General features: G+C 37.1%; 1 protein-coding gene across 2 annotated transcripts in view; it reads right to left on the bottom strand.

Annotated features, from left to right (window-relative positions):
* ZNF385D (zinc finger protein 385D) overlaps positions 1-27,946 on the bottom strand; it is a 351,253-nt gene that overhangs the window by 10,303 nt on the left and 313,004 nt on the right. For both annotated transcript variants that reach the window (XM_075143421.1, XM_075143422.1), the window contains exon 5: positions 710-943. In XM_075143421.1, the coding sequence (XP_074999522.1) occupies positions 710-943 (234 nt within the window). The remainder of the gene's footprint in view (positions 1-709; positions 944-27,946) is intronic.

Raw genomic sequence — 27,946 nt, 5'->3', positions numbered from 1 at the left:
TGTTCATTGCCACCATATTAAATCCCAAGATCTTTTAACCCTGCTCACCACAAAGCCAATCAATAAGATGCTTAAAATAGTGACTGTGAATGATGGCTCTCTACTACTGGAACTTATAGCTCTAAGAACAAGAAAAAGTTTAAAAATTAAGAAAGATGGAGGTAAGCAATTACCCATTCAACTCTCATGCAGCAGTTGCTATCAGTTGATGAAAACAAAGGGAAAATATACATAATTTTAACAAGTTATTAACAGACAATATGGAGCTAAGAATTCTAATTCTCGTCATTGAACTCTGAATGACTGACACTCCCTCTTTCAGCCTTAATTTCTTAGATTTCAAACAAAACTAATGGCATTCATACTCGGTTTGCTAGCTGGCACAAACAAAACTATGCAAACTCTGAACACCAAAGGTAATGAAGCATGAGCTGTCATCTAGCTCTGTAAGGTTTGGAAGCTGCAAAAGCTAAAATGTAAAAAAATGGATAACTTGCATGCAATAAAATTCCTTTTTTCCCCCTTTATGAAAGCCTCTTTGCCTGCCATTTTTATTCTTTAATAGTTAATGAATTCCATGTAATTGCCAGTTTTCTGTCACCTCTTTGTCCCCTGCTGCAAGAGATCTAATCTATTCAGGGGAAGATAATTGCAGAGCTCTTGAGACAGAAGGAAAAAAAGGAAGAAAGCAAGCACTGCTCCATCTCACCACTGTTGTGCGCCTCCAGCTGCGAGGCAGAGTTGACAGCGACTTTGCATAGTGAACAGTACAGCAGTCTTTTTGCTTTTTCTTCCTCAGTCTCAACGGAAGGGCATGTGGTGCTGCTAGTGGCTGTCGTGGGGATTTTCTCCACTTTAGAGGTGATCTCAGTTGTCATAACACTGCTCTTCCGGATTTCCACGGTTGTCGTTGTTGATATTGCTGGTGTCCCTGTGGTAACGTCTGTGGGCAAAGAGAGGAGATGGAAGGAAACAAAAAAAAAGTTGTGACCTTTGGCATTTGCTTGTTTGCATCCTGATGCTGTAACCACACAGAGGGCCAGGTTGTGCTGGTGATGGTTTGACTAATGGTAATGAACTAAATCTGACCTTATTCTTTGTATTTTGTGTGGTTACAAAATATAGTACTCCCACGTATCGAAATGCCATGTATTCTGTCTCCTGCATTCTGCTAACACCCAGTAAATGCAGAATTCATAAACTGAAAAGACAGGTCATTAAGACTGCACTGTACAACTGAATGATAATCCACTAAAAGAGGTCATGTAAATTACCAGTACAATAGGCAATTAAAATTTATACGCAGCACTTCAGATGCATAAACCGCATAATACTTACGCTGATTAAGTAGCCAAGCTAAAGTTTTAACATTCTGTAGTAATAAAACTAAAATGAGAATAATTGTATGTTCTTGATATCTGATAAAATAAAACGTTAGATGCTTCACTTGATATTAGCCAAAACTAATATTAAATGAATGAAGGTAATTATTAATACACAGTATACTTTTATCCATGCATTATTATTACCCATCATTGCATTCTAACAATACATACTAATAATAGTAATTAAATATACAACATTCTATATCTGAGACCTACACAAACACTAATAAGATTTCTGTTCTGTATATCAGTGGTATGTTTGGAAAAACTGTAAGCATGTTATGTAGCTAAATCTATTTGGAAACCTAGTGCTTGCATCTAAGAACTTGTGCTTTTTCTGTAGTTTTCAAACCCAGGAGAGAGAAAATACACAATGATATTGTGGTTTGAATAATATATACATGACATTTGGATATGGCAGTATCATTTGGTAGTTAAGTACTTAGCAGGGTAGAGGACAGTAAGATCCAGCACCGAGCCAGTGGAGAAGATGGCAAGTAAGGAGAGAAGAGACAGGAGCTGTTCTGCCTTTGCAGTGTTGTATTTTGTCATATTAAGCCTACTGAGTAGCAGCTTTCCCTGTAAGAAATCTTAGTTACTTTACTGAGATAGTCCTGGAATTCAGTACTTTCCAACATAGCTCATTTTGGTTTCATACATCCCTTGGTGTTAGCGGTGCTCTACCTGTACTATGCTTTATTCATTGCCATCTATTAGAATAGGCAAAATAACAATTCTTTGGCTTATAGATCTCAGTATGTGCTGTGACGAAAGAGGGACACAACTAACAGATGCTGCAGAGGTGTGTTTCAGAATAATACTGTTCAACAACTTCATTAATGACGCATACGCCTATTAACTTAGAAGACAAAAGCAAACTGGGTGCAAGCGCAAACACACTGGGATACATGATTCAAAACAATTTTAACGCATTGGAGAAACAGTCTAGAAAATTAGACACTTTTCAGTAAAGGCAATTGCAGGAATTCACACTCAGTAGGATTAATCTGATCTATTAAAACAGGATGAAGAACAGTCCCAGTACTGCTTTTGGGTTTTTTGTTTATTTGTTTGTTTGATTGATTGATTTTGGGATGGTTGGTTGGTTTGTTTTTTTCAGAAAAAGCTTTCAGTAGCAGGTAACAAGATGAACACAGATCTCTTACATCATCATATTATGAAAAAGGTCCCACCATATTGAAAGTGCAAAGTGAAAGATTTATGAAGTTTTTTTTTTCTCCTCTAATCAGCACTGGAGGCCCTGTGTCCAGCCTGGGGACTGCAATGTCAAAAATTAACAATTACTTGCTTTGTTGTTAATCCAGCAGCAATACAAACGCAAACCAACAAGAGAGGGGTTGCGGGGGAGGAAGCCAAAACAAATGAGAGGTTTAGAAAATATGGACTGTGAATACAGAAGATGAAGAGTAAACGCTGACAACATTTTTCATATCTGTAGAAGGTAGCTAAAAATAAGAGCGTAAACTCTTCTCCCTGGTCCTTCCTAATAGGACAAAGCCTATTGGCTTAGAGCAAGAGAGACTTAGATTAGACATCAGGAAATTTTTCTAATATTGAAGCTTGTAAAGCCTGAGAATAGCCCACTTACAGAGATCCGGAAACACTGCCTACTGGAGGACTTGGCTGAACAAATATCTGCAGGAGCAACCCAGGTATGATCCCCTTTCAGTTGGTGGGAATAGGACCCTTCAAGCCCTATTAATTTCTATACATTGTGTATTTTGTAATGTTTCTAGATACTCTCCCAGAGGGTTTTTAAAAATTATTATTCATAAAACCAAGAAAGCAGAGTTTGTCATGTGAATATTCTACACATTGCCAGGCATTAAAGCATATAGCAAAAATCAGGTCCCACTCAAGGTCTAATCAAAGTATTTTTTTTTCCTGAGAGTGAGTCTGGAGATGGTTATATCCTGAAGGTACTGGGGATGTCAAATACTGGTACAGAAGGAATGGTGTTACCTTGTCAAACATTTTGTTCTTATTTATTATTTTTTACAGACCAACAATAATGTTTCAAAAGAAAAATACTATTTTGAAATATTAAGCGTTTTGTTGGGAAACTGAGTAAATGAAGCCTTTCTAGATCTGTCCACAAAATTGTACATTTAACATTCCTTTCCCATCCCATAGAATCTGTGTCAATGTTGACTTTCCTTCGGTTGAAAGTTGCTGCAGTGAAATTATTTTCCTCAAAAGCCCACTCCCAGCAGTACATAGCAGGGCTTTTAAAACTTCAGTTTCTCCATCCTGGTACTACCATACAGTAGTAAGCCTAGCCAATGTACTTTTCTGGTGAAAAAGAAGGCAGATGGCACCAGGGAGAGGGAAGGAAAAGAAAAAGAAGACATTAACATTCTCTCAAGATTGATGGCAAGGTTGGCGCTCATTCTAATCTTGCAGGAAATTAGATATGTACATCAATCACCATTACCAGCTTTGCAGTGCAAGGGTCAGTATTTTGCCCTAAGAAAAATATAGATCATAATTTCTTTATTTTCCATAGGAAAACCTGAGGCAACGAACAAAAAAAAAAAAGCTTAAATAATTGGAGATTTTATTCTGCTTCAAATGTCTGATCTCCTATATCTATGTTGATCTAACATTTCACCCTGTAATTATTTTAAAGTGAAAAGAAAATACAATCAATTATGTTAGTCCTTTTGAGGGTATTTTGATATGCATGCATGAAAGCAGCATTGTATATAAAAATTAAACCAAAAATGGTGAATGTCATCAGCATATTCTTCAACTAAAAAAAAAAAAATCAAAGTTCAGTGCATATATTCTGCACTTTCAAAAGGTGCCCTATATTATATACATTATATATTCCACTAATACAAATGCATCAATGACATCAAAACGTATACAAGAAAACACCATCCAAGTTCACCCTGTAAAAGCCATGACACATTTAAAGATGCAAAGTGCTCCTCCTCATATAAACTTTAGAATTATTTGCAGGAATTAAGGAGAAAACATTCTAAAACCCATCAAGTAAGCTTACAAAGAGGGAATTCAAAACCTCTTCTCATCAGAACTTCTAACCTAACCAGCATGTGTCTCTTTGAATATATTACAGTGTTGCTGCCTCTACACAGTTCAGTGCCCTAAATACAGGGTACAGCATTAAAGGTATAAGGGATTAAAAAAACCAATCCACCAAAAAGGAGTAGGAAGGCATTTGAATTGATGCCTCGAAGACTGAATCAGCATTTCTTAACATTATATTATGACAGTGCTTTAAGAGCTATTTCAATAATAAATGATCTAAAATCGAGCTGGAAATTCAGTCACAGTCAATGGAAGATTTGTTTCTGGTGACGCAGGCTTGAAGCACTGTGCTATTTTCATACCAGTGGCCTGCAGCAAATATTCATTATTGCAACTGTCACTGCTTGGCTTTGGCATAGAAGCTGATTGGTAATATTGTATGGAACTGGACTCCAGCAGCAAAAAAAGGGAACACTTCAGGATTCTCAATAATCCATTTGTGTTCCTGGTCTTAATATAGCAACAGAATAAAAATTAAAAATACAAAAAAATTACATTAAAATTAATCTTGGTCACTGGCAAAATCAAAGATTTACTTTAACACGAAGACAAAGTCAGATGAAAAACATTCTGTGAGAATTGACTCTTTGAGTACTACAGATACCATAGTTCAAGAGGAAAACTGCAAGTGTGTGATTAAGGTCCTCGTAAGTAAGCAGGATTATTTTTATATCCCAGCTACAAGACTCCTGAATTTTCTTCAGGCTGAAGAAACAGAAAATTACAACTCATGTTCTTCTTCTGAGTATGAGAAAGTCTCACTTATCAGTTCCTGCTACTAAGCATAAGAATTTCTTATCCTGAAACTATAAATAGACCCACAGCGGGAAAAGCGCTCTGACTTCAAACAAATCACAACTATTTATGAGCGTGTTTTTTCTTCCGCAATCTCAAGTGGCATGCATTTAAAAATATCTGATTTAGCACATACCCATGCATTCTGGTCTCATTTAAATAAAACTTTGCCTTTGACATAAAAGGATTGAGCATTTGGCCCATAATGCTATCCAGGAAAAAAACAAAAAAAACCCAAATACCTCCCTCCCCCCCCGCCCCGAAACTAGAAAGCACATCCTTTCTGGTAACAAACAGAACTTGATATGAAATATTTCACTATACTATAAGACCTCTTAGTATTGCAAAAATGTTGTCAGCTGGCTCGCTTATAGCAAACCCGCATCAAGTAACAGAATGCTCCCATACGGATGCTTGATACTGGCATGTTCAAAAGAGTCTCGGCATATTATTTTCCTGGCTACTAAGAACCAGGTCCTCCGTTTCCTTGGGGTGCTTTGAAAATCCCATGCTCTGTGTCCTCCTGGTAATTACATTTGAAGATAAGATGTAATTCCTTTTGAATGTATAAATATAACAGTGGAGTATATAAAAAACAAAGTACTATCCCCAAAATAACTGCGATTGACTTTTTTTTGTGCTTGGCTGACTTTCTGTACTCATATGCTAAAACATAAGCATGTGTGCTAGCACATTGGCTGGCTCTGGTACTTAAACAAAACACTTTGAGGAACTTTGACTCAAATGTATCGACTCCTCCTCCTTTATATGTGCAGAATACGAACTTGCATATTTTGTGGTTGGTGGATATTTGGCCCATTATAATATATTGTACAGAAAATTCTTTCGGTATCGTATTATGAAAATTCCAGTCATTAGACTTAGTTTTACATTCAAAACCTGGATTCAATCTAGTTTTAATAGATATATCCTTCCCAGAATGGATATCTTTTACTTGGAGAGCCAGAAGTATATTTTTAGAACTTAGAAGGACCCATGTAATTAGAAAAAAAACGAATTACAACAGCATGGTTTAGAGTTAAATACCACACATCACAGTTTTTTTGGTACGAAAGATCAAACTACCTGAATGACAGTTGTGTAATTCATTACTTTATGATAAGACCTCCTTCAGTGAAGAGACACGAAATATTGGAAAACATGATATTTACCTGATCTTATACAGGATGGATACTAATTAATATGCCATAATGGAAGAGTCAAGAGCTCTGAAGTAATAAAGCAAGCTGTGTGTTACCAAACAGGAACAGAAATGGAGAATTTTTGATGAGCTGATCTTGTTTTTTAAACACCAGCTATTCACCTGTTTTCTCTCCCTTCCCCTGTCACTGTCCTGGCTTGTCAGTCACTTTCTTGCTAAAGTTCCTTGTTACTTTGCTTTGTCTAGGTGTCCATCGTGATTGCTTTTGATATCCAGAAAGTGAAAGGCTGAATGTATCTAAGGTATCGCCCAAGCCTTTGCTCAAATGTACAGAACAAGCACTACTGAGAAACTGAAGGACTGCAAACTTTCCCAGGACGAGCATAAAAGCCAAATACCAGGAATTTTCTTGGTTTGTAACTGGAGAAGCAATGACCTCAGTATTTTGACTAGTCCCTGTTTTTTAACACTTAAATAAATCACATTATACACAGTGTTCATCACTCAGAAACAAAGGATGACGAAACAAGTGGCTCCCCAACAAGTGGCCTCGTTTTACTGCTGCCTCTACTCCATGCTTTCTGGTGACACACGGTGGTGGTGACCTGAGGGAAGGGAGACATAAAACAGGACGTTTGGTGACAAAAGGTGTCCACAGAGAGAGCAAGAGTGAAGAGAAAGCAGCAAACTTCACATACTTGCTCTGTGGATTTTTTTTCTCCAGTTAAACTCAATTCTCCCAAGTCCTAAAATGACCTTCTTCATTAATTAGCAGTACACAATTTTCTAATGAAATTATACCTCATTTTTACTAGCAGTTCCCTTGGTTTAAAGCACAGTTCATTAATCCTGAACAGGATTAACTGCAGAGGGATGACTGCATTCCTGTTGAGGTTAATTGAACAGAGCTGGCAGCAACAGCAACAGCTGGGGGTAAAAGGCTTGTGGAAAGGGAAGGAGGAAGGTAGGGAAATGTCACGCCGTGTCTGAGTTTTGGGTTCTTGGGCAAATGTAGCTGACAAAAACATGACTGGAAGGAAAGGAGACGATGAGGAGAAACCATTTATTTTCCAAGTTATTTTACGCAACTACTGGTGACGACTTGGGTGCTGAGCTGTCCTTTCTATTGTATAGATTTCTCCTCAGCCAGGCAGAAGAAAAACGGCTTTCACCAGCTACGAGCGGAAGGGTCCCCACACAAGGAGCTGCAGGGGGAAGAACGGGTCGCTGGCTGAAGCTACCCTTGCCCTTTAATTAATGAGACTCGTGTAGTGAAAAATTCAATTTGAAGCCAGGAGAAAGTGTTTGTTTAAAGGGTGGAGCTCACAGTCAAGTGCAAAGAGGATTTTTGCAGATTGTGAGCTCAGCGGCCCTGCTAAAATAATGCATTTTCTATTTTGACTCTAACTTGAAGGTTATACATAAGGCAGGGTGTTAGATTTCATTTCGATAGTTACATTTTTATTTTGGAGGCTGCAATGTAAAACATTGCTTTTAAGATAAGAAATAAAATATGCACATGGTGGTTTGATCACATATATAGAAGGAAAGCTGTATTACTCTATACATAGGTCTCTCGTTTGGCAACATCAAAGGCTACGCTGGCAAACTGCCACCAGTTTTACATCTGCACATGCTTCAGTATGCATTTCCCAACTTTTAAGTAAAAGCAAACACAATCAAAAATATATTTGTAGTTTATCTTAATGCATGAGCAGAAATTGAGCATCAGTTGAGTTTACCACCAGTAAAAAACCAAGGAATCGAAAACAATTCCTTAAAAGCTAAAAGCCCACTAAAGAAAAAGGTTCTGTAAGATATACTACAGTAAAATGAATTCGCCTTGAATGTACCTTTCTGCAGCGTGGAAGCCAACATGTGCACAGCAGTCCCCATCCATATTACTAAACTCTCTTAAACTCTCTTATCCTCCAGAACAGGTCAGCTGGACATGAACCACCTGTCGTTCCTTGCCTTGTATTGAACTCCAGGCTCTGCCCAGGGATATCTGGGAGATTTAGCTTCGGCCAGAAGTCATCCAGAGACAGCTATCGCAGTAGAAATGAATGGATGGTTGCGTTCCCATGTTCAGGAACACACCATGTGAATCACAAGTGTAGACAGTAGTCCAAAATACGCTTTAAAAATAGGCCCTGCCTCACCACCAAGGTCTAGGTGATATGAATTATACCTAGTCAGTACTGGAGGCAGTGCTTCCCCAAGGAGAATTCAGGGAGCAACTTCTGTCTGTGTCCCTAACAGCAATGGCTTCAAAGTATTACCTCCCCACCCAAACACCAATTAGGGCTTTAATTCAAGCCATGCACCTGAAAGAACAAATTGCTGTTACCGAGGCCAGTACATAACTATGATTCAGGCTCTGCCTGCTACTCCTGCTGCCCCCGCATGCCCACCCCGCAGACGTGGGCAAAGAAGCAGCAGCCAAGCTGTTCTCTTTCACCTTGCACTGTCAGCTATAGTGCGGGAAGTGAGCCTTGAAAGGGGCTTTCCTAAACTCTCCTTCTCTTTAACAGAGACATAGAGCAGACACAGTCCAGGCTATACAGCACTGGAGACTGAGAAGTATTTTTCACAAAACAAGCAGGCTGGCAAAGCCTATTTAAAACTTGATATCAAAAACAATTTACTGTGGAATCTCTCCCCCAGCAATCTGCCACCAAAAACAAAGGAGCGCGGAGAAATATTAATCACTGGCAGAAGGAGAGAAAACACATTGCGTTCGTTAATCAAATGGAACAAGGAAAGAATGAGTGAACTGCACTGCAGATTGCATAGGATTGCTCTCCATTTTAAGCAGGGAGTTGATTTTTTTTGCATTTTAAGCAAGTTGAATGTCCTCTTTTAAACCTCCACCTCAACTTTAAGTTTCAAAACAGATCTATAGTCCTAGAAGTAGATTAAAATAACTGGAATCTAACTCAGAATTTCTGAGAACTCTGACTTCTGACCGCCTCCGTAAGTGTAATACCTCATGGCATTCTCCTGTCTTCAATCCAGGAATAATTAAAGCTACTCCCTTTACAGCAGCTCTCCTTTACTGGAGAGCATTGAGCTAGTAAATCTGTTTTTGGCAATAAACTAATGTTGTGTCTAATATAGGAATTGTCAGAAGCTGTACAAGCATCTGTTGCAACTGTATAACTTTTTTCAGTGGAGTGAAAGCAGGGAGAGCAGTGAGAATACATACATTCTTTCAGATATCTGCCTTGGAGTGCACCGTAAGGAGAGCCTGTAGCAGATGTGTTCTATGGACTGATCAGCAATGGCTTTCTTACAACCACCTGCTCTTCTGTAAGTAGTTGAGATACCAAACGCTCAAATTTTGGAGGAACAAATTTTACAAGGAATTGATGAGAGAACAGGACAGGAGATGGTAGTGTTATTATCCTTAGCCTTTAGAGTAAGTAAGTGGTTTGACTTTTCTGGTATCCAATTTAGATTTTTAGTAGTCCTCTTCAGTCCGATGCTTTTACAAGGAATTTTTCCTTTGGCTGACCACATACTGTTGGTAACATATTTCATAAATTGACAGGCACATCCCAAGAACAGTACCCAGGTGAATGCCAGGGAAAGCAAATCTCTCTTAATTTCCGGAGGGTCTGTAAGAGGGTCTTTTACTACTGACAATTGCAGTTACTATGACCATCTGTTTAACTTGCTCTTACATCTCCAGCAAGTTCCACCATCTAAAATAAATGTTCCTACTATTGCCTGCATCCCCTCTACTCCTTCCCCTCCCCAACCCAGCACAGGTTGCTTCTGGGCTAGGACTGAAACAGAGGGCTTATGAAACACCCAGTGTCGTCATTACAGTTAAAGACATTGAATGATGTTTACAGAGAGTTGCACAGACAATCCAGACCAGCAATTTCTAAATAACTTGCTGTCATCATAGTTCTTGGCATGACTTACAGGTTTTGTTTTGCTTTTCTTACTTTTTTTTAGCAAAACGATTATTTTGTGCAACACTAGCACAGTCTCCGTTGGCTACCATGTGTCAGTCTTTCCTCTACCTTCAGGCAGCCTGCTACCAACTGAACTATTAGCTTAATTACATCTGTTGGCAGAAGCAACATGTTAAGTAAACCACAGTGAGGCTGGATGGCTGGTCATGGGATTATGCAAAGAGTAAGAGAAGCCTGTCTGCTTCAGTCATTTAGTGAGTTCCCTCTCATCAACTTTTCTCTTTGTCAGAAGAGTCTGAAACAACTCTTTTCGTCTCTTCTGGTGGCCTCCCTGGCACCATCCACACATACCCAGCAGAGAGGTTATCAGTCTTTTGCTGTTTGGGATGTTTATCTAGTCAATACCATAATTTTAGCATGCAAGCTCTCCACAGAAGCAAAATGGAAGAAGTGATGCTTCCTCGCCCAAAGATGTTCTTCTGGTGAATTATATAAAGTCTTTAGCACACAGGGGAACAGTGAGAATCACAAATGTATTTCATAATGGCATCATTCATAGGTATCACTCCTAGTGTCAAAGCTTATAGAATCAAATATATTATTTGATTTAACTATTACACATAAAACAACAATGGGTTTGTATTTTAGGACATCAAGCTAGCAGAATAGACCTTAATAAGGAAATGACTGCTCTTAGTTTGCAGTAACAGAAGAAGAGAGCAGCTGCATATTAACAAAAATTAGCATCAAAATGGCAGCACAAGACTAGCTTTAGCAAACATTTGCAGGATCTCAGATGAGGCATTTAATTCTTGCTATGCTTTGGCCTTCTCTTATACATTCTCCTGTAAGGCTGATACTAAAGGCATATGTTATCCGGAAAACTAAAAGTGACATACATTAATACTCATAGTGACATAGTTAATTTGTTGGATGGTTTTGTCCAATACTTGCAAAGACAAAAGTTCTGTCATGTTGAGTGAAGGTAGCGATGTTGCAAGTGGTGTGATTCTTAGGCAATTAGGCGAAGTGAGAGCTACAATCTGTTCATAAGAAATATCATGGAGGGACATTTGAAGAAAACAGCCCTATGCAACAGGAGCAGAGCTGCTAATAATTGCAAACTGTTTGTGCTAGTTCTGTAATGGTCAGTCTTTTCACATTTTATTTTCCAGCAGGGGAGGATATTAATGAGCATAATTAAAATTTTTTATTAATTTATTTGGTAAACCCAAATTGTCATTCTCTACATGTGCCACATTTTCCTTTGTATGCAGTTCTTTCCCTAACAACATAACACAGTAGTAACAAAAGTGGTTTCAGCTTGCCTGCTAAATGTGGCTGCAAATACTACACCACTTAGAAGATCATACCCTAGCTCCCTCTGTTAAATTTTTTTCCTTTCTTGTACATGACAGTTATTCAGACATCACTAGATCTGACATCATTCAGACCCAGCATTAGCTCTTGGAAAAGAGAAAGAGAGAAAATAAAAGTTCTCTTCAGGAGCATAATGTACTGCACTGCTAGTTCCTTAGTTTTCATTCTGTCATATCTCTCTCCCATGTACACTATAACAGAGAAAAATATATGAATAAGAGTCCATGAAAGCACCAAAACAAGCCCAGATATTTGAAAGTTGCCCTCATTTGCAGCTATTTTATGAATAACTGAATGTATTTTTCATATTCATTTTCACACAGTGTCTAGGTGAATAGGTGCAATTTGCCTGCCTCGACAGCCTTTCAGTCATATAATTATTTGTTAATGAACATGCAATTTCAAAGTATCATACATCTGCAACAATCAGATCACCACTCCACAGACACACCTTCACTCAGCTTACATCAGTGACTTTTCTTTGAAATCCACTTTTCCTTCATAAAAAATAGTATTTTTAGCACTTCCATAATGCCATCATATTTTATCTCAACAATTCCAGTTCAAAGACCTACTGAGGAGCAGAATACACAGAGAACAGGGAAAAATAGTAGCAACTGGTGCATACGATTAAAAATAATAATCCAGAATAATTCTGTGTAAGGTCTGGAGGATTGCTGGAGGGCTGGGTTTTTTATGACGGAGAGTGTATTTTACCTCCTCTTGTTTACTCCTCCTTAATATCTGGCAAATAATAAAAAACATTATGATTAAGTTTTTCAAATTTTTCAGCGGAAACCTGCTGCACTTAAAAAAAAATTTGGATGAAAAATATGGAATTAAGAGCCTAATTCTTTGTATTAGCTTTCAAAAATCCTGGAAAGCAGTTGTAGTATGACTGCATTAGTAGAATAACAACAGCTGCAACAATGAACTTCTGAACGCCCTTTAGCTTCTGCAGCATCCAGTACAACAACTTTTAAGCATCTCTTTAGCACTGATATACTACATTAGATGTGTTCTCAGGATCCTAAGGTTGCTACCATTCTATACAAACAAAATTACAAATGGGTTTACTTAGGATCACTTTGCACCACACAGCATTTTAGAAAACTCAACACAGGTTGTGAAAGATGACAGCACTGCTCTTCTGAAACAAAATTTCAATTGTGCCAGTCCCTGAAATGGCAATACACACTATGAAATGCAGGTTTCAGCCTTTTAGATAATTTCAGTGTTTTCATTTATGAAAACTAGAAAGGATTAATTCACAGTGTAAACAATTTGGCCAACACTTGCACAAATAGTTTCCTTAAATAACGCTTAGGCACTAACCATTTGGCAGGCAGGTAGGGAGCTTGCTTGACCTTGTAAGCCAGTTGATTATAGTGATACTGTAGCTACCATGTTAGGGAATATAGCTATATAGATTTTTTAATATTTTTTGGTGAGTGGGAGAGGAAGACTGTGAATTGACCAGAAAAGAGAATACTGGTTTCTCCCTCTCAAAGCCTCTGAACTGTAGATCAAGTGAATCTATAGATCATTAGATGTCTTGATCCATGACTATGAGAAAAATGCATATACTTGTACAACCGTAAGATTTTTTGGTGAAGGGGAAAACAAGAAGGTGGGAAAAATACCCGAACCAACAAATCCAGGCTTCCACTACCATGAAACCATTAGCAAAAACCTTGCTGCCTCCTTCCTCTTCAAAGGGCTACACATTGTCTTCCCTCCCTCACAAATTAAAAAATGTGAAATTAGCATGAAAATAATTATACTAGTGCAACCCAGACATATCCTATTTATAATATACAACATTAAAACAAATGTTTTGCCAGTAATTTGGAAAATGGAAGGGTTCTGAAGCATTTGGCTTCAAAATAAGTCTTCGACCAGTTTTCCCAGAAAGCTACTGTACTGTGCTTCCCAAGTCTATTTACTATATAGCACACAGATATCTGACCGCTTGCATGTTCAGGTAATAGTGAAAGCAAGATTTGTAATGGCTGTGCATTGTTCACACATATATAGAACAGAAGATACTTCCATCTTTCATTTCCATGGCAGGAAATCACACTGGATAAACACTTGAATATCTACTTCTCCTAAAATGAATTGTGGTGATAAAAAACAGCTGAAGATCAGGGTAGACATGACTGAGCTTGTTCAATCTGAAAAGCGTGCTTTGTATCATCAGTAAAATTCTGCAGGAACAGAGAGTCCATAAGTCAGTCATAAACATCACAACTCAGAGATGACAAGCAGTGCTTCAAGACTATGTTTTTATAGTTCTTGTTCTGAAAGCTTTCAGACATTTTTTATAAGAAATTAAGGTGAAGTTCCAGAAGGTAAGCAGTGTAATAATCTAAACGCAACTCACATCAAAACAAAACCCTTCACTCCTTCTATCCTTAGTCTACACTTGTTAGTAAAGTATAGTAGAGATGATATTCCAACACTTCAAATGCTATAGCATGCAGTAGAAGATGCAGCTTTGAGATGATGAAAGAACCTTAGAAATATAGTACAAAGAATAGACTTCCCAATTTTACATGGTGAGGCTAAAAATTCATTGAGGTAGAGTGAAGCCACCATTAGCTATGAGAGCAAACCATTGGGTGCTTTTTTAATATAAGCAGACCTCAAAGATATAACTGCTTCTTAAGGCCTTCAACTCTTAGGGCTATATTTTAAATATTGTTTTAAGTGCCAACCATCCATAGCACTTACAAAGGCAGCTTGAAATCAAGTAAGGGCAGAAAAAAATGGAACTCTTGAAAACAAGCAACCAGCATGGCTTCCTATTTACTTTTCCTTGTTTCTAACTGGAATTTTTAAAGTTTTTTTTAAAGGGAAATAAATTCTAGTGGTTGGGGTTTTTTTCCCATAATGTTGTTATATATTTTTGTGTGCCCTTTTATGTCTTGTCTGTCTACTTTTCTATTATGGGAAAAGCCAATAAAAAGCCTCATATAATAAGCAAGCAAGCAACTGCTTAAAATCCACTTACTGTCCATTTCAATATGTAATCATCACCATTGTCTTCATTAGGCTGTAATCTCTAATACTTCATTGACAACAGGACTTAGTGATGCCAGAAAAGATGATCTGTATTAAAATGCCTTCTAGTCTTTGCTCTTTTGGGATCTAAAGACATAGCCCACAATAACTGACATTCCAGCCCCATATTAGGTAAGATTGTGACTGCACATGGGATTTCTTCTAACGTTGTCTTAGGCAGAATCTCAGAGAACTTGCCCAGCTTTGGAAAAACTCTGTATACTGATTTCAACCTTCCAATTTCTTCTGTTGTATAGTTTATATCACAGTTTATATTTCTAGGTTCATTGCAAGTGCATAAGCAAGGCTTGAGAATGGTTCTTTTCCCTCTGAAGAAACAGTCATAGTTTTAAATCATTCAGTGCATGAACTTGAGCACTAGCAAGTCGGTTTTTCTAACGCGTTAATCACAACTTAGTCAACTGATCAATGTATCTCTCTGCAGACTTAAGTTTTTTGCTAATTCTACAAAAATAAATATGATTGGACTGGAAAGCATCTATGCTTGGTAACATCTTTCTTTTTGTGACTTCAGGCTGTAACAGCTGTTTCAAATGTCAGCAGATAGGGCAGAATTAAAAAGGATAGACAATGTGGACAGGGGAATTGCAGATCTAACCTATCTGTGCCTAATGCCAAGAAATCTGCAGACGGATAGCTGATTATCAATTCTTTTATCAAAATTTATTAATACTTTTAATCAGTCCAAATGTGCAGCTGCCACAGTGCCAAATGAGCTGAGTCCGATAAAGATCTCTTCTTTGCTCTACAGGGATACTGAAAAAATGCCACATAATAATTGACATCCCAGGAAAAGCAAGTTTTAGCAAAGTATTAGGATAATCAGTGTTTTTAAAAAATATCTTTGAAATTAATCCTGCTAGGTTTTATAGAGCACACCCATCTAGCATATTTCCCTCAAAGATATAGTTTATAAATTAAAAACCAGGCTTCTCATTCCATTGCACATAGGTGAAAGTCTCTTGCGAGCTGATTACATCACGTCTGACTGCCAAGTTATCCTCTGAATGCATTTCATGACCTAAAACATTCCTTAATTCTTATCAACAGTAATCACTAAAACTAGAGAAGTACTTTGTATGATCTTACTTTTGCCGATTTAGTATGATAGGTTACTGCAGTCATTCTGCTAAGTTTGCCACTTACTGGTCTAAGACATGACATAATCAAGTCCTCCCCAAAGCAATCACTAGGAGTGATTGCACTCCCCAATCACTATGGGCTGAATTTGCAGTACTAGAGTCCTGGTTACTCTGCTTGTTCAAATGCAGGTTGAGACTGCAAATCAGAATTTTTCCATATGTAGCACCAAAAATGGAACAAGATAAATTGCTCTTGCAACACCAAAGTCTATGAAAAAGTCTCAAAAATGGGATTTTGCAATAGATCCCTTCCACAAAAATAGTGTGTTTTTATCTTTCCACATATTCTTGTACGTCAGATTATAATTACTGGAACTAACCGGTTGAATTTAAGGGAGGATGACAATACCTTTAGGCCTAAATTGTGACCTACCTTTTCTTAAATATAATTTCTCATACCTGTTAGCAAAGTCCATGTAGTTCTTTATATGTGTTTTTCCCAAAACAAATGCTTCAATGATGTTTTTTCTAAAAAAAGAAAATAAATAATGCCAGCATCCATACAATAACAAACCAATCTGCATGCATGATGGAGGGGAACAAATGGTAAATATATTTTTTCTGTTTCAAGCTTCCAAGAGGTAATGTTTGCATCAGCAACAGTAAATCAAATTAGTTTGGAAAATATGAAAAATATCTCAGCAATGCTCTTATAAACTGGAAACATATATTTAGCTCAAAAGTTTATCTACTCAGCCTTTAAAAAATTTCCATTAATCTTGTCTATATATACTGGTTTTTTTCCCTTTGAACTTTAAAGCCTTTAATGCTTTTTCCTTTCAGATTCTCTTCTTTTTCCCCAGCCTAACAGCTCAGTAATTCACTGGCTGCTGCTTTATGACCAAAGTCTTGCACTGCACTGGCTTGTATCACCAGTATCAGCAGCTGCTGTTAAATCACCTGTCAAATTTGCAAAATTCTCACTCAATTTACCCTGAATGTCAGACTTGCACTTTTTTGTCCATGTTTCTGTTCATGTTGTTTACGCAAGGGTTCTGCTGGGACCAATGGACGACTAGCTTGAGCTTCATGCACAGATGATCCTTTAATACCAACTGCCTCTCCACTAGGAAATGGAGAATAGAGCAAAATTCAAATGTAGGTTGATGTTTTATATACTGGGTTGCATGAATCACTGATTCATGTATGAAATAGACAGCTTTGCATCTGGAATATCTAACTGGAAAGCCAACAGTCCAACCTATTGTGCAGATATCTTACAAATTCATTAATTACTGTGTAATATACTTATCTGCTTTGGAAACAATTTTATCATTTTGCATATGTGGAACATTAATTGGCTTGCATGTGCATTATGCCAATTTCTATGAAAACTCATTCATCAGTGTAGATCAGATAACGATAATAAAATCTTGCAAATCGTGCTTACAGAATTTCAGCCCAAAATGATGGTCTTTAATGCAACATCTTCTACTCCAGACCAAAATGCCTAGAGAGTCAACGAGATCTTATGAAAACTATTCTTATCAGTTATGGCAGTTACCTGAGGTCTCTTACACTTCTGGAACAGAACTCTACAATAATAGAGATACAGAGATATAAGGGATGCCTTGGGTCAGAGGTTTTTTCATCCAGATGATAAGAAGAGAAGAATCGCATAATCACTCCTATATCACATAACCAAGAATGTTTCTCTTGGATGCCATGGCACTAACGGGGGACTGAAAATCCCTCAGCATTTCCTCAGTTCTTTCTCCCCCTCCCTGCAAATATGACTGGATTGAAATCCAGATCTGCCAGACCAAATCAATTCAAAGAAATTCAAGGTGAAAAGCCCCAGGTTTGGTCTACACTTACTGCTATGAGTTCTGAACATAAATCTTACAGAGAAGTTCACAGAAAAATTGATTAGCTACGATTTCACGTTAGTAAATCCCTATCACCAAAAGCTCTATAGGTCCTTAGCATCGAGTCATTTGTTTTAAGAATGCCCACTCCAGCTGCACAGTCTAGGATGCTGCATTATTTTATATGCAGTCAAACACATACACACGCACATGCATACACACCACAATGTTTTAATATTACAAAAGAATTTTTACTGCCCGCCCAGTGGAGTTTGTTGTGCAAGGAAGGCAGTTTTCAGCCACTGACAGCGATTTTCACCTCCTGTTAAGGTACACTTCTAGCATTTTGAACGTGTACCATGTTGATACTAAATCCTCTGTAATAAAACGTGATAGTAAGTAGTATACAGCAGCTCCATTTGTGAATCCATCTGTCAAGGATACACCTCATTGCTCACTCTGTGAAATACTAAATTGTTTACCTGCATGAAGAAAATACCATTTGTTGTTGTTTTAAATAACTACATTTTTGTCTGGTTTTATATTAATGGATAAGCTTGCTTGTTTTCCTCTCTAAATCACTGTTTTACTTTGAACACCCCAGTCTACATACATGACAGCAAGAGTTAACCCTTCTATACTTGAATACCTCTGACCCTTTAACCAAGTTTAGGACAAAGTTTCAAACTGCCGTAATAGCAGTAGTAGTAATACCTAAAATATTTATTTCCTGATTTTTCAGACTGAACTATTGACCGTGATATTGTAAAGCACTCTTTTGACAAAACAGTGCACAGGTATGGTGCAGTTTGGAACATCAGCTTCTTTCTGTACCAGGCATTGAACAAAGTGGTTTGATTTTTTTTTTCCCCAGTGCTCCAAAGGTGGTGAGCCACTTCGGTGCTCGGTGACAGAGGGATCTCCTTGCTCATTTTATGAGACATACTCACTGAACTCTGAGCTTCTTGACAGAAATGTGTCAAGCCTACATTCTGTAAGGTTTTCTTTTTTTGGTTTTGTTGTTGAGAGTTGGTGGGCAATAGGAGGGTTTCTCATGGTTGAAGAACAAAGTCTGGGTTCTGCTGCTGTACCTACATCCAAATAGTACGAAGACTGAATAAACACTTCTAAGGCTAAGAAAAGACAGCTTTTTTTCTCATAGACTTTCCTAGCATGTATACATGGTACAATCAGAATGATTAAAATACTAATACTTCACATACCTGTATGTCTGCAGCATCATGGAAAAAGAAAATAAACCATTGTTCTAACAGGTTTAGACCTTAATTCGCACAACCTAGTTTACACTGCCAAGCTTGTGTACAAGTCTTTGAAGGACTTATGCTGTCACCTGAGAATATTAAGAAAATGTGGAAGTAGGTGTGCTGTGGGAGTATATAGAGGAAAAAATCTGGAAGGCTATTTAAGAGAATCAGGCTTTACGGAGAGATTTTAAGAAGCAAAGGATATGGGGGTTATCTAGCATATGTGAAGAGACAGCTGTTCCAAGAATAGAAGTTAAACAAAAAAGCAGACACCAAAACGGCATGGAACGAGACATATGAATCTCCTAGAAAGCAATCTGCACAGAAGCCCAGGGCTGCAAGTGTTCAACAGGCAAGGAAACAAAGACTAAAGAACAACTTTTTATTTTTGATGGAAAGCTTTTGACCACAGACTTCAAAAATACATACATTTGTATGACAGAAGATGTTTGCGTCACATGTTTATCTTCACTGTTCAGGGAAGGAACATCGCACAGTGGCAGAGCCAAAACCGCTGCTCACTATTGTGTCCACTGACAAATATAAAATACAAGAACTCCATTTTGAAAAAACATTAACATTGCCATTAACTTAAAAAATACCCCTCCCCCATCCTTTCCTCTATGTTCATGAGTTTCAAACACAGAAGCTATCATAAATCACATTTTCACTTCCTTTTTGAACAGTACTCAGACACAGTACTGACTATATTCTTGGATCATTCTATACCAACATGTATTTAATGTAGTGCCAGAATGTATAGCCAAGAAGATAGCTATATCATTGACAAACCTTCACCTACGAATATACAGAATTTTTTTATAAAGACTTTTCATGAATAATATAGAGAAGTTGGTAAGTATTTGATATTGAATATCAGGTACAGCATGATAATTTGCTTTCACAGTCCAAAGATCAGGCACATGTTTCTTTGCAAATTCATACAGAAATATCCCTACCACTTTAGAACACCTTTTTTTTTTGTTTTAAATTAAGCTCTCAGATGATAATTTAAATGACTTATAAAGACAAAATAACAGGTGTTTCAAGCAATAACTGAGCAAAACATTTTCTGCAAGATAACAAATGTTGTAAAGTGAATTTGGAATTAGTCTATCACAGTTTTAGAAACTTCTGTCCTGCATCAGTACAAAAAAAAAAAAAAAAAGCCAGAAGTGGTTTAATGGTCTATAAATATATTTCTCAGGTGTCTGAAGGTAGAATAAAAAACAGTCATTAATGGATCATTAAAAAAACAGAAGTTCTTTGATGGTAGCAACTGCCTGAAACAATTTTCCTCGAGATTACACTTCTTCCTCACTGAACACATCATTATTCTATCTAGACAGCAAATTTGCTTAATTACCAGTTCTCATCTCAAGCACTGATCTTCCTCTGTTTAGAATAGGGGAAAACTTACTCCTTTGTTACCCAAGAAGCAACCTAGTGGACTTGTTGACACAGATTTAATGCACTGAAACAGAAAATTTTACTCCCTGATTAGCCAAAAAGCAAATTTAAAACATTTTGGAATAAGGTCCAAAATGTTTAAATAGTATCTTAAATGCAGAAAACTGCAAAGATGAAATTATTCACATAATTACAATTCGTAGATATTTTAACAAGTGAAAACTGCTGACAAATTTTGTTAATTTAGTCACATAAAGAGAATTTGGCAACCCAGAGAAATGGGCTATCCTTTTATTTAAGCTATTCAATTTTGAAATTAGGTGAAAATCAAATCTACCTAAGTACAAGTAGTACAGGGAATTTACTTAAGCGAGGATTATCAAAATACTGCCATAGTATTTCAGTAAATGAAAAGGACATATGTTTGAGTAAGATTCAAAGTATCTTTCTGACAAGGCAATTCAGCAGGTCTTTTAATTTAGCAAATAAGTTATGTCTATCTTGGGAAAGAAAAGATTAAGGGTCACTCTAGGGTGATTAGAAACCTCGAAAATAAAATTCCAATTAAAATTAACAAACGTAGAACTGTATATTGCATATGATCTTTCATAACAATTTTTTCTTGCCTCATAGGATGATTTTTGTCACACTCATGGGGTAGATGTAGGAAAGTAAGGTAAAGTACTTCCTTAAAAAGGAAGTAGAAAGCAAGAAAAAAATGTACAAGGAGTTTCTAAACAAATCTCTTTATTAATGCAAAGCTGGTTTTGGTTTAGTTCCGCGCGCTCCCCCCCCCCCCCCCCCCCCCAGTTTTCTCTGCTTTAATCTGTCAAAATATTACTGTCTCTCACAACAGGGAAATTAATAACTTGGTTCCTTTTTTACCTGGATGGCTTAAAAATCTCATGGGTTTTTTTTGCAGAAGAATGGCCAAATAATACAGCACTAATCATATCCCCAAAACTCCAGCCCCTTTGAGGCAGATATTCCAGTATCTTTTGGTAAGAGCGTTGTCCAACTGAAATATTTAGCTCTTACCATGCATGCAGCCCCAGACGCCCTCTCCACTTCCAGCTTAAGGGGTAACAGATGTCAAGCTCTTCTCTACAAGTGCAACTCTTAAGATAGTGACTTCTCCTCTAGACCCAGTGAAGGGATTTCATGGATCATTCGAGAACACTATAAATAACAACTCACACATGCTGACTCACTTCTTACTGAATATATTCAAAAGGCCCATCAACAGTAGCCCTTCAATCCAATACATTTACATAAATCATACTTTGAGGTTCATTACAGTCTTACAAACATCTGGACAAGAGAACATAAACTAATCAGCGTTCAAGGAGATTTAGAGTATGCTAATAATAAAGAACATGCCTAATACATACTTGGAGCACATGTTTTTACTGGAGGCAATAGGGGTTTACAAGGATAGCATCTCTTCTTTTATACCAGAAGGATTTACCAGTTACTTGCATCTCCTGGCAAAATGATTTTAACTTCAGAAGCAACTAACAACATTTCATTACAGTTTCAACCTATCTGCATTACTGATTGCCTGAAGTGACCAAGCTAACTCTAACACTAAAAACACGCTCTCATCTAATCTCAACATTGCGTGTGATGTTACTTGGCCTACATTACCCACACATGGGTAATTCAATCACTCACAGAGAGGTAAAGACATTAATTAAGTCTGTGCACTTTTGAGAGAGAGAGTGGTCGGATATTACACTGAACCACAAGAACTGCCAGCGGGTCTAAAAACAAATTGGCTCAATTTAAAATTAAAAATGCATTTAACTCTTGCATGTGTGTTAAAATATGGCTTGCTGGGCACAGCTTTTGATGGTGGATGTAGGAATAAAAATGTTAATCTGGCACACATAATGTGGCCATGTTCTTAGCCTGGAAGTGTTTGATTGAACGTTACACTTTCCAGCAATCACGTATTACTGACTGGGAGAGAACTGTCCAGAACTTGCTTTCTTTCATAAGACTGCATTTTTTTTTCAGGGATAGCAATTGGACAATTGCAAAGGAGGCTGAAACTCAGAAGCTAAGACAGTTTATATATACTTCTAATATGCTAATACAAGTGATATAAACCAATATAAACTGATACAAAAATAAAGATGTCCATGAATCAAGAGAATTTCTTATTCAAAATACATTTCTGAAAAATCTGGCAGTTTCCTACAGAAGTCTGTGGAGTGAAGTATTTGTTTTTATTACCTGTCCATACTATACCTGTTCCTATAATAATACATATAGTATTGCAGAACTGTTCCTGTAATTTTAAAACAAAGCACCATCTCTTTAGTGTAAAGAGACTGTACTATCTGTCCTAGACTAAAATGAGACTGTCTCAATAAACATATCAAATCCAACTATGTTTTAAACCTTCTGAGGTAACCTGTGTTACCTGAAAGATTTACACAGTTCTGATATTGGTTATCTCATATTCCCAGCGGGACACGTGTCACAGCTGGAGGATCAGCCTGGAATTTAGGCTCCATGGCTTTTTCTCATGAGGTCCTTAAATGTCGGGGTCTGAGGAGAGAAATAGGCCCTAATATAAATAACTAAAAAGAAGGTTAAAGAGTATACATTTTTAATGAAAATAAAATTATTTAAATATTTATTTTATTGTGCTGCAAAGAAGGACAACACTGAGCATATTACAAGTACATATTTAAATGAAAATGAAACCAATTTTGAAATATAATAAAAATTATTCTCTGCATATGTGTATATAGATAATTAAATCCTGTATCAGCAGTTTCAGAGTCCGAAATAATAAAAGGAACACAATGAACAGAATGCTTTACCTCATTTTTGTAACTAAATGATTTTATGGAAGACTTGGCATTCATTCCCATGAACTTTTCACTGTGGAGTCAGCTATCCTTTTGTCAAAATCACGTCTATCATATTCTTTCTTTGCCACAACCAAAAAACCTGCTCTAAGTTCAGATAGCCTTCAGAGATCTCTGGGGAAGACATTTTTTTATTCGTTCTAATTTGCTGGTCACACAAATGCTAGCAAACAGCCCTATTGCCTACAAAATTTAAACAACTGAGACGCTGTTCCTTCACTTTACACATTGCTAAAGATTTACTGAATGCTGTATGTGAAATTTGCTCTCCACCCAAACTGTGCAAATAAAAGATAATGTCATTATTGATAGAGAGCAAAGAGTGAGGGGGGCAAAGCGGTCAGCACATAAACCTTTTCTTGACAAACTCTTCAAAAATTTCCTTTTGTATGGTGTCTGACTGGCTGAACTATTCAGCAGTCAGCTTGCTATGACAAACCTGTCCTTTGGCAGTTTAACAATTTTGTAATGAATGTAAAAGTTAATCCTTTCTTGGAGTGTTGTCCATAAGCAGCACAGAAATGCTTACAGCAGGTAGCAGATACGCCATGCAGCAGTAATTTCACAGTGCCTTTTCGTTAAATGACAGAAGAGTCCCCCTAAAGATATTAAAGATTCAGACAGCGGAGCTCTCTGGAAGGAAGGGACCACACTCAGTGCAACTGCTGCACTGCAGAGCAGCCAGGGCTGCTCAACACCAGCCCTCTGCTAATGTCACGCAGCCAAGCTTCACTATTTCACTGAAGTGCACAAGTGAGAATTTCACCATAAATGTTTTCGGCTGAGAGAAACAGCACTCCCCAACATGTCCGTTTTGACAGGGGAGAGGCTTAACGAACATCTCTTAAATACTCACTACATTTTCATTTTCTTTTTGTTTTTGATACCCACAGCTTGCCATTCATAAGTCTTCAAAGCCACCCCTTATTTTCTAAGCATGACATCGGTACTGTAAGAATGGTGTTTTAAGCATTTTGGATTGCTAAATCATTGGATTTTTGGAAACACTAATACAGTTACTTCACTACTGGTAACTTCTTATTGATATGCTTATTGGTGCACTGTGGTTAAAATTACTGTATAGCTGAAACATGTTTACTGCCCCCAAATCTTAGTATAATTTAATTGTTTTGAAAGCATTGAACAACTGTAGTGAAGTCACTTTTTGCTAGATAATTGTGTCTTCCCTTGTGTCTGGTTATTTTACAGTTTTTTAGTTTCTGATTAAAACTTGAATAAAATGATGTGCTTAGCAAAAGTGTGCACTGAACAACATCAGATGCATCACAGATAGGTAATGGTTTTTTTAAATGTAGGCATTTATTTGAAATGTCCACAAAACACTCAGAAAATGTCAATAAAAAATAAGAAGAAATGGCAAGCTACATTTGCCCAATAGGTATTAAAGGATGTAAATTTAAGTATGTAAATGTGCAAGAGTATGAAGTAGATGAAAAAAGTCATGCAATAGAGAAAAGAAATAAAAATAGATTTTTTAATACTTTGAATTGCAATGTATGACTGAGTTTCCAAACACCTTTCCTGGAATTCAGGAACTAGGAACTGAGAACTGGACTGTTCTACATGTTCTCAATTAGATCACTATTGAAATTAAAAATCCCACAACTCATATGAACCTCATATTAAGAAATAAATATACTCACTCTGAAATAAACAGGAAATGGGTTATGAGAAAACTTTTAAGCTAATTGCAATAAAGTTTGCAGAGGAAGGATAGTCCTGCAATTTAAGCATTACGCTGGTTTTCCAGACAAGATAAAGACCATTACATGACTGGGGCCCATGTAATAAATTTCAAAACCAGGCATTTATCATGCACTTTTGATCATCTCATCCCTTTCTCTGTCTGCTTATCTCTCTCACCCAGATTTGTGTATATCATTCAAACCTCTTCAGATCTTCAAAGAGCAACGGTTTGCCAAAAAAAATCCCCAAAGAACCACAGCCAGAGATACCTACTTCCATTCTCTCAAATGTGGAATAATGAAATTTCTCCACAAAAATACCCAGTCTAAAATGCAGGACAGTCAAGCAATAATGCATTTAAGATCCTTGCATCACTGCTGTGCTATAAACAGGAATTTTATACCACTCAAAAGGAACCAGTGGTCCGCCTAGATCAATATTCTGTCTCCAACAGTAGCTGATACTATCAGCTTCAAAGGAAAACCAAATTAAAAAACCCAAATCAAAACAAAAAAACCCAAACAAATCCCAAACCACCACCATTTCTTCCTAGGGAGTATCCCTAGGGAAGATCATGATATTGTGCCTAGAAGCTGGCTTAGGTCTAAAGCTGTACAAAAGGAGACATAGCTTTTGCTTTGAAACTAACTAAATTCTTAGACAAACAGTTTTTAAAACATCAAACCTGTACTTTTTAAAGCTCTTTCAAACAAGTCTTAGGTCTAGCCGCACCATTACTTTTCCCCCCTGGTCCCCTGAGGTACAGCCAGTTCTATAAAGAAAAAGATTTGTCTGCATAAATATTTTAAAAAGTTGTTCGAATGAAAAAAACCCAACAACCCAAACTCAAGACTGTAGCTTCAAACTAGTCAGAGCAGGACAGAAATTGTTTTACAGTCTTTAACACAGGATTTCCATTTAGGACTGCAGACAGAAAATAGAGCAAGTAATCCTATCTGACATTACTAGCAAGACAACAAAAGGCCATTAAACAGGGCAGCCTCCAGAAGTGTGGTTTTTAAACGTGTCTGATACCAATGAGAAATGAGGAGTTGGCAAAATGCTATAATTTCAGGATGCATAGGGAGGGATGGAGAACTTGCAAGGAGTAAGGAGGGATGAGTATTGTAAACAAACAGAACCAAGAATGACCCTGTCTGGAACAGGAAAATCTCTGTACGTCAAAATACTAACCCAATACTAACCAATGATCAAAGAATTCTTCCCCACATTTACTGCTTATTTCCTTACATCTTATTTCAGCTATTGCTGTTATGTTCCATTGCATCCTAATGTAAGGGTATTTTCTATCAACTCAGTAAAAACTGTTGGATTGTAAAGACTGAATTCTTGAATTTGGCATTTCCATCTCAAAATACTCATTCTGAGAGCCTGTTCAGAGGCACATGCTCAGAGCAGGCTTCACAAACACCAACAGCTCCATGGAAAATGGTCACATCCTTTCAGCACCCTAGCTAGTATGAGAGGCTCCCATCTCAAAGTCCCTTTGGGGTTATCAGCATAGGTCCCTAGTCCTGATACATGTTTCCGGAAAGAAATTAGCTACATCAACTCATCACTGTCTCACATACACATCTGTTAAATGTACTGCTGTACCTGCATAAATTAGCAACGCAGACTGGTATTTTCTATAAACTTTTCACAATGGTGACTCTGTCTGACTGTGTGACTAGCCAGTGCTTAACCCACTGAATAATGATGATCACCTCAACCGGTCTTTAGCTTTTTATGGAAAACATAAGTAATAAGATATTTATATGCATATACACATATACAAAAATTTGCACAATTTCTGAGGTTTTTTACATTTTCAGACCATTTTTCTCACCCAAAACAAAAAGGAAAATAATTCATGCAGCTTTATAGTTGAAATATTCTGCACGAAAGAACTTGGAAACCAAATCAAGCCATATTTACTACTATCTATAATATTCTGATGGTACAAGCTGACCAGGCATTACATTTTAACATTCATCATCTGGTCTTTAGCCCTTTTACCACAACCCTATCACAAGATTTAATGTGCATTAGTGCTCACTGTCTACACCATCCAGGAAACATGAAAAATAACTTTGCCTAAACAGCTTTCTTAGTTTATTCTCAGTTTTGCCAGGCTTTCTGCATATGCGAGCCCTCTGAACATGACTCATTCTAGTTTGGCTTTTTGTGAACCTTTTAACTCTCTCTGTCTTTTTAAGGTCTCAGATTATACATGTGCTCAAAATTGCATACAGCTGTCCAAACACAATCTTAAAAGCCCTTGGAGCATTAAAATAATTTTCCCTGCATTGCACTCTGTCCTCCTCTTTAACACTAACAGTGTTCTGTTTGCTTTTTTATCGTCACTTATGTGTAATACTGAGTCTGATTCCTTGATTGTCTACTGTCACATGCAGATATTATTCCGCATCTCTGTTTGACAGGATGTGCCTGTTAGTGTATATCCTGGCTATTCTAAATCTACTGTAGAGCAAATTCATTGCTCTACTGTTTCACAATGATCTGCTTGAAGACACACATTAAATTTGCCCACTACAGTTTCATAATCAAATGATTCTTCAAAATTAAATTTCATTCTTCTATATTAAAGGCCTGACATAAATTCTTTTTAAATAACAGGAGGTCTTTCTTTGATGTTATAGGGTTGTCCATAACTACCTGGTTTGTTTTATATGCATGTTATGTGATGGTGCAAATAAAAGAGTTATTATTCCAGTGCACAACTAATCTAACTACTATCTTTTTAGAGCAGGTAACTGATTCATTCCCTCATGCTGCTAAAAATTATTTTAGGCTATGTAAGTGACCTAAGATTCAGGCAAACATAGATGCAATGAACTCAATCAATCAATACAATGAAGGCTCAGAGAAAACGTGCTATTTTTTTCCCAAAGTATAATT

Source organism: Calonectris borealis, chromosome 2, assembly GCF_964195595.1.
Source record: "Calonectris borealis chromosome 2, bCalBor7.hap1.2, whole genome shotgun sequence".
In the NCBI taxonomy this organism is placed as follows: Eukaryota; Metazoa; Chordata; class Aves; order Procellariiformes; family Procellariidae; genus Calonectris; species Calonectris borealis.
Note: the sequence above shows the minus strand (reverse complement) of the source record. Positions and strands in the feature narration are given on the sequence as shown.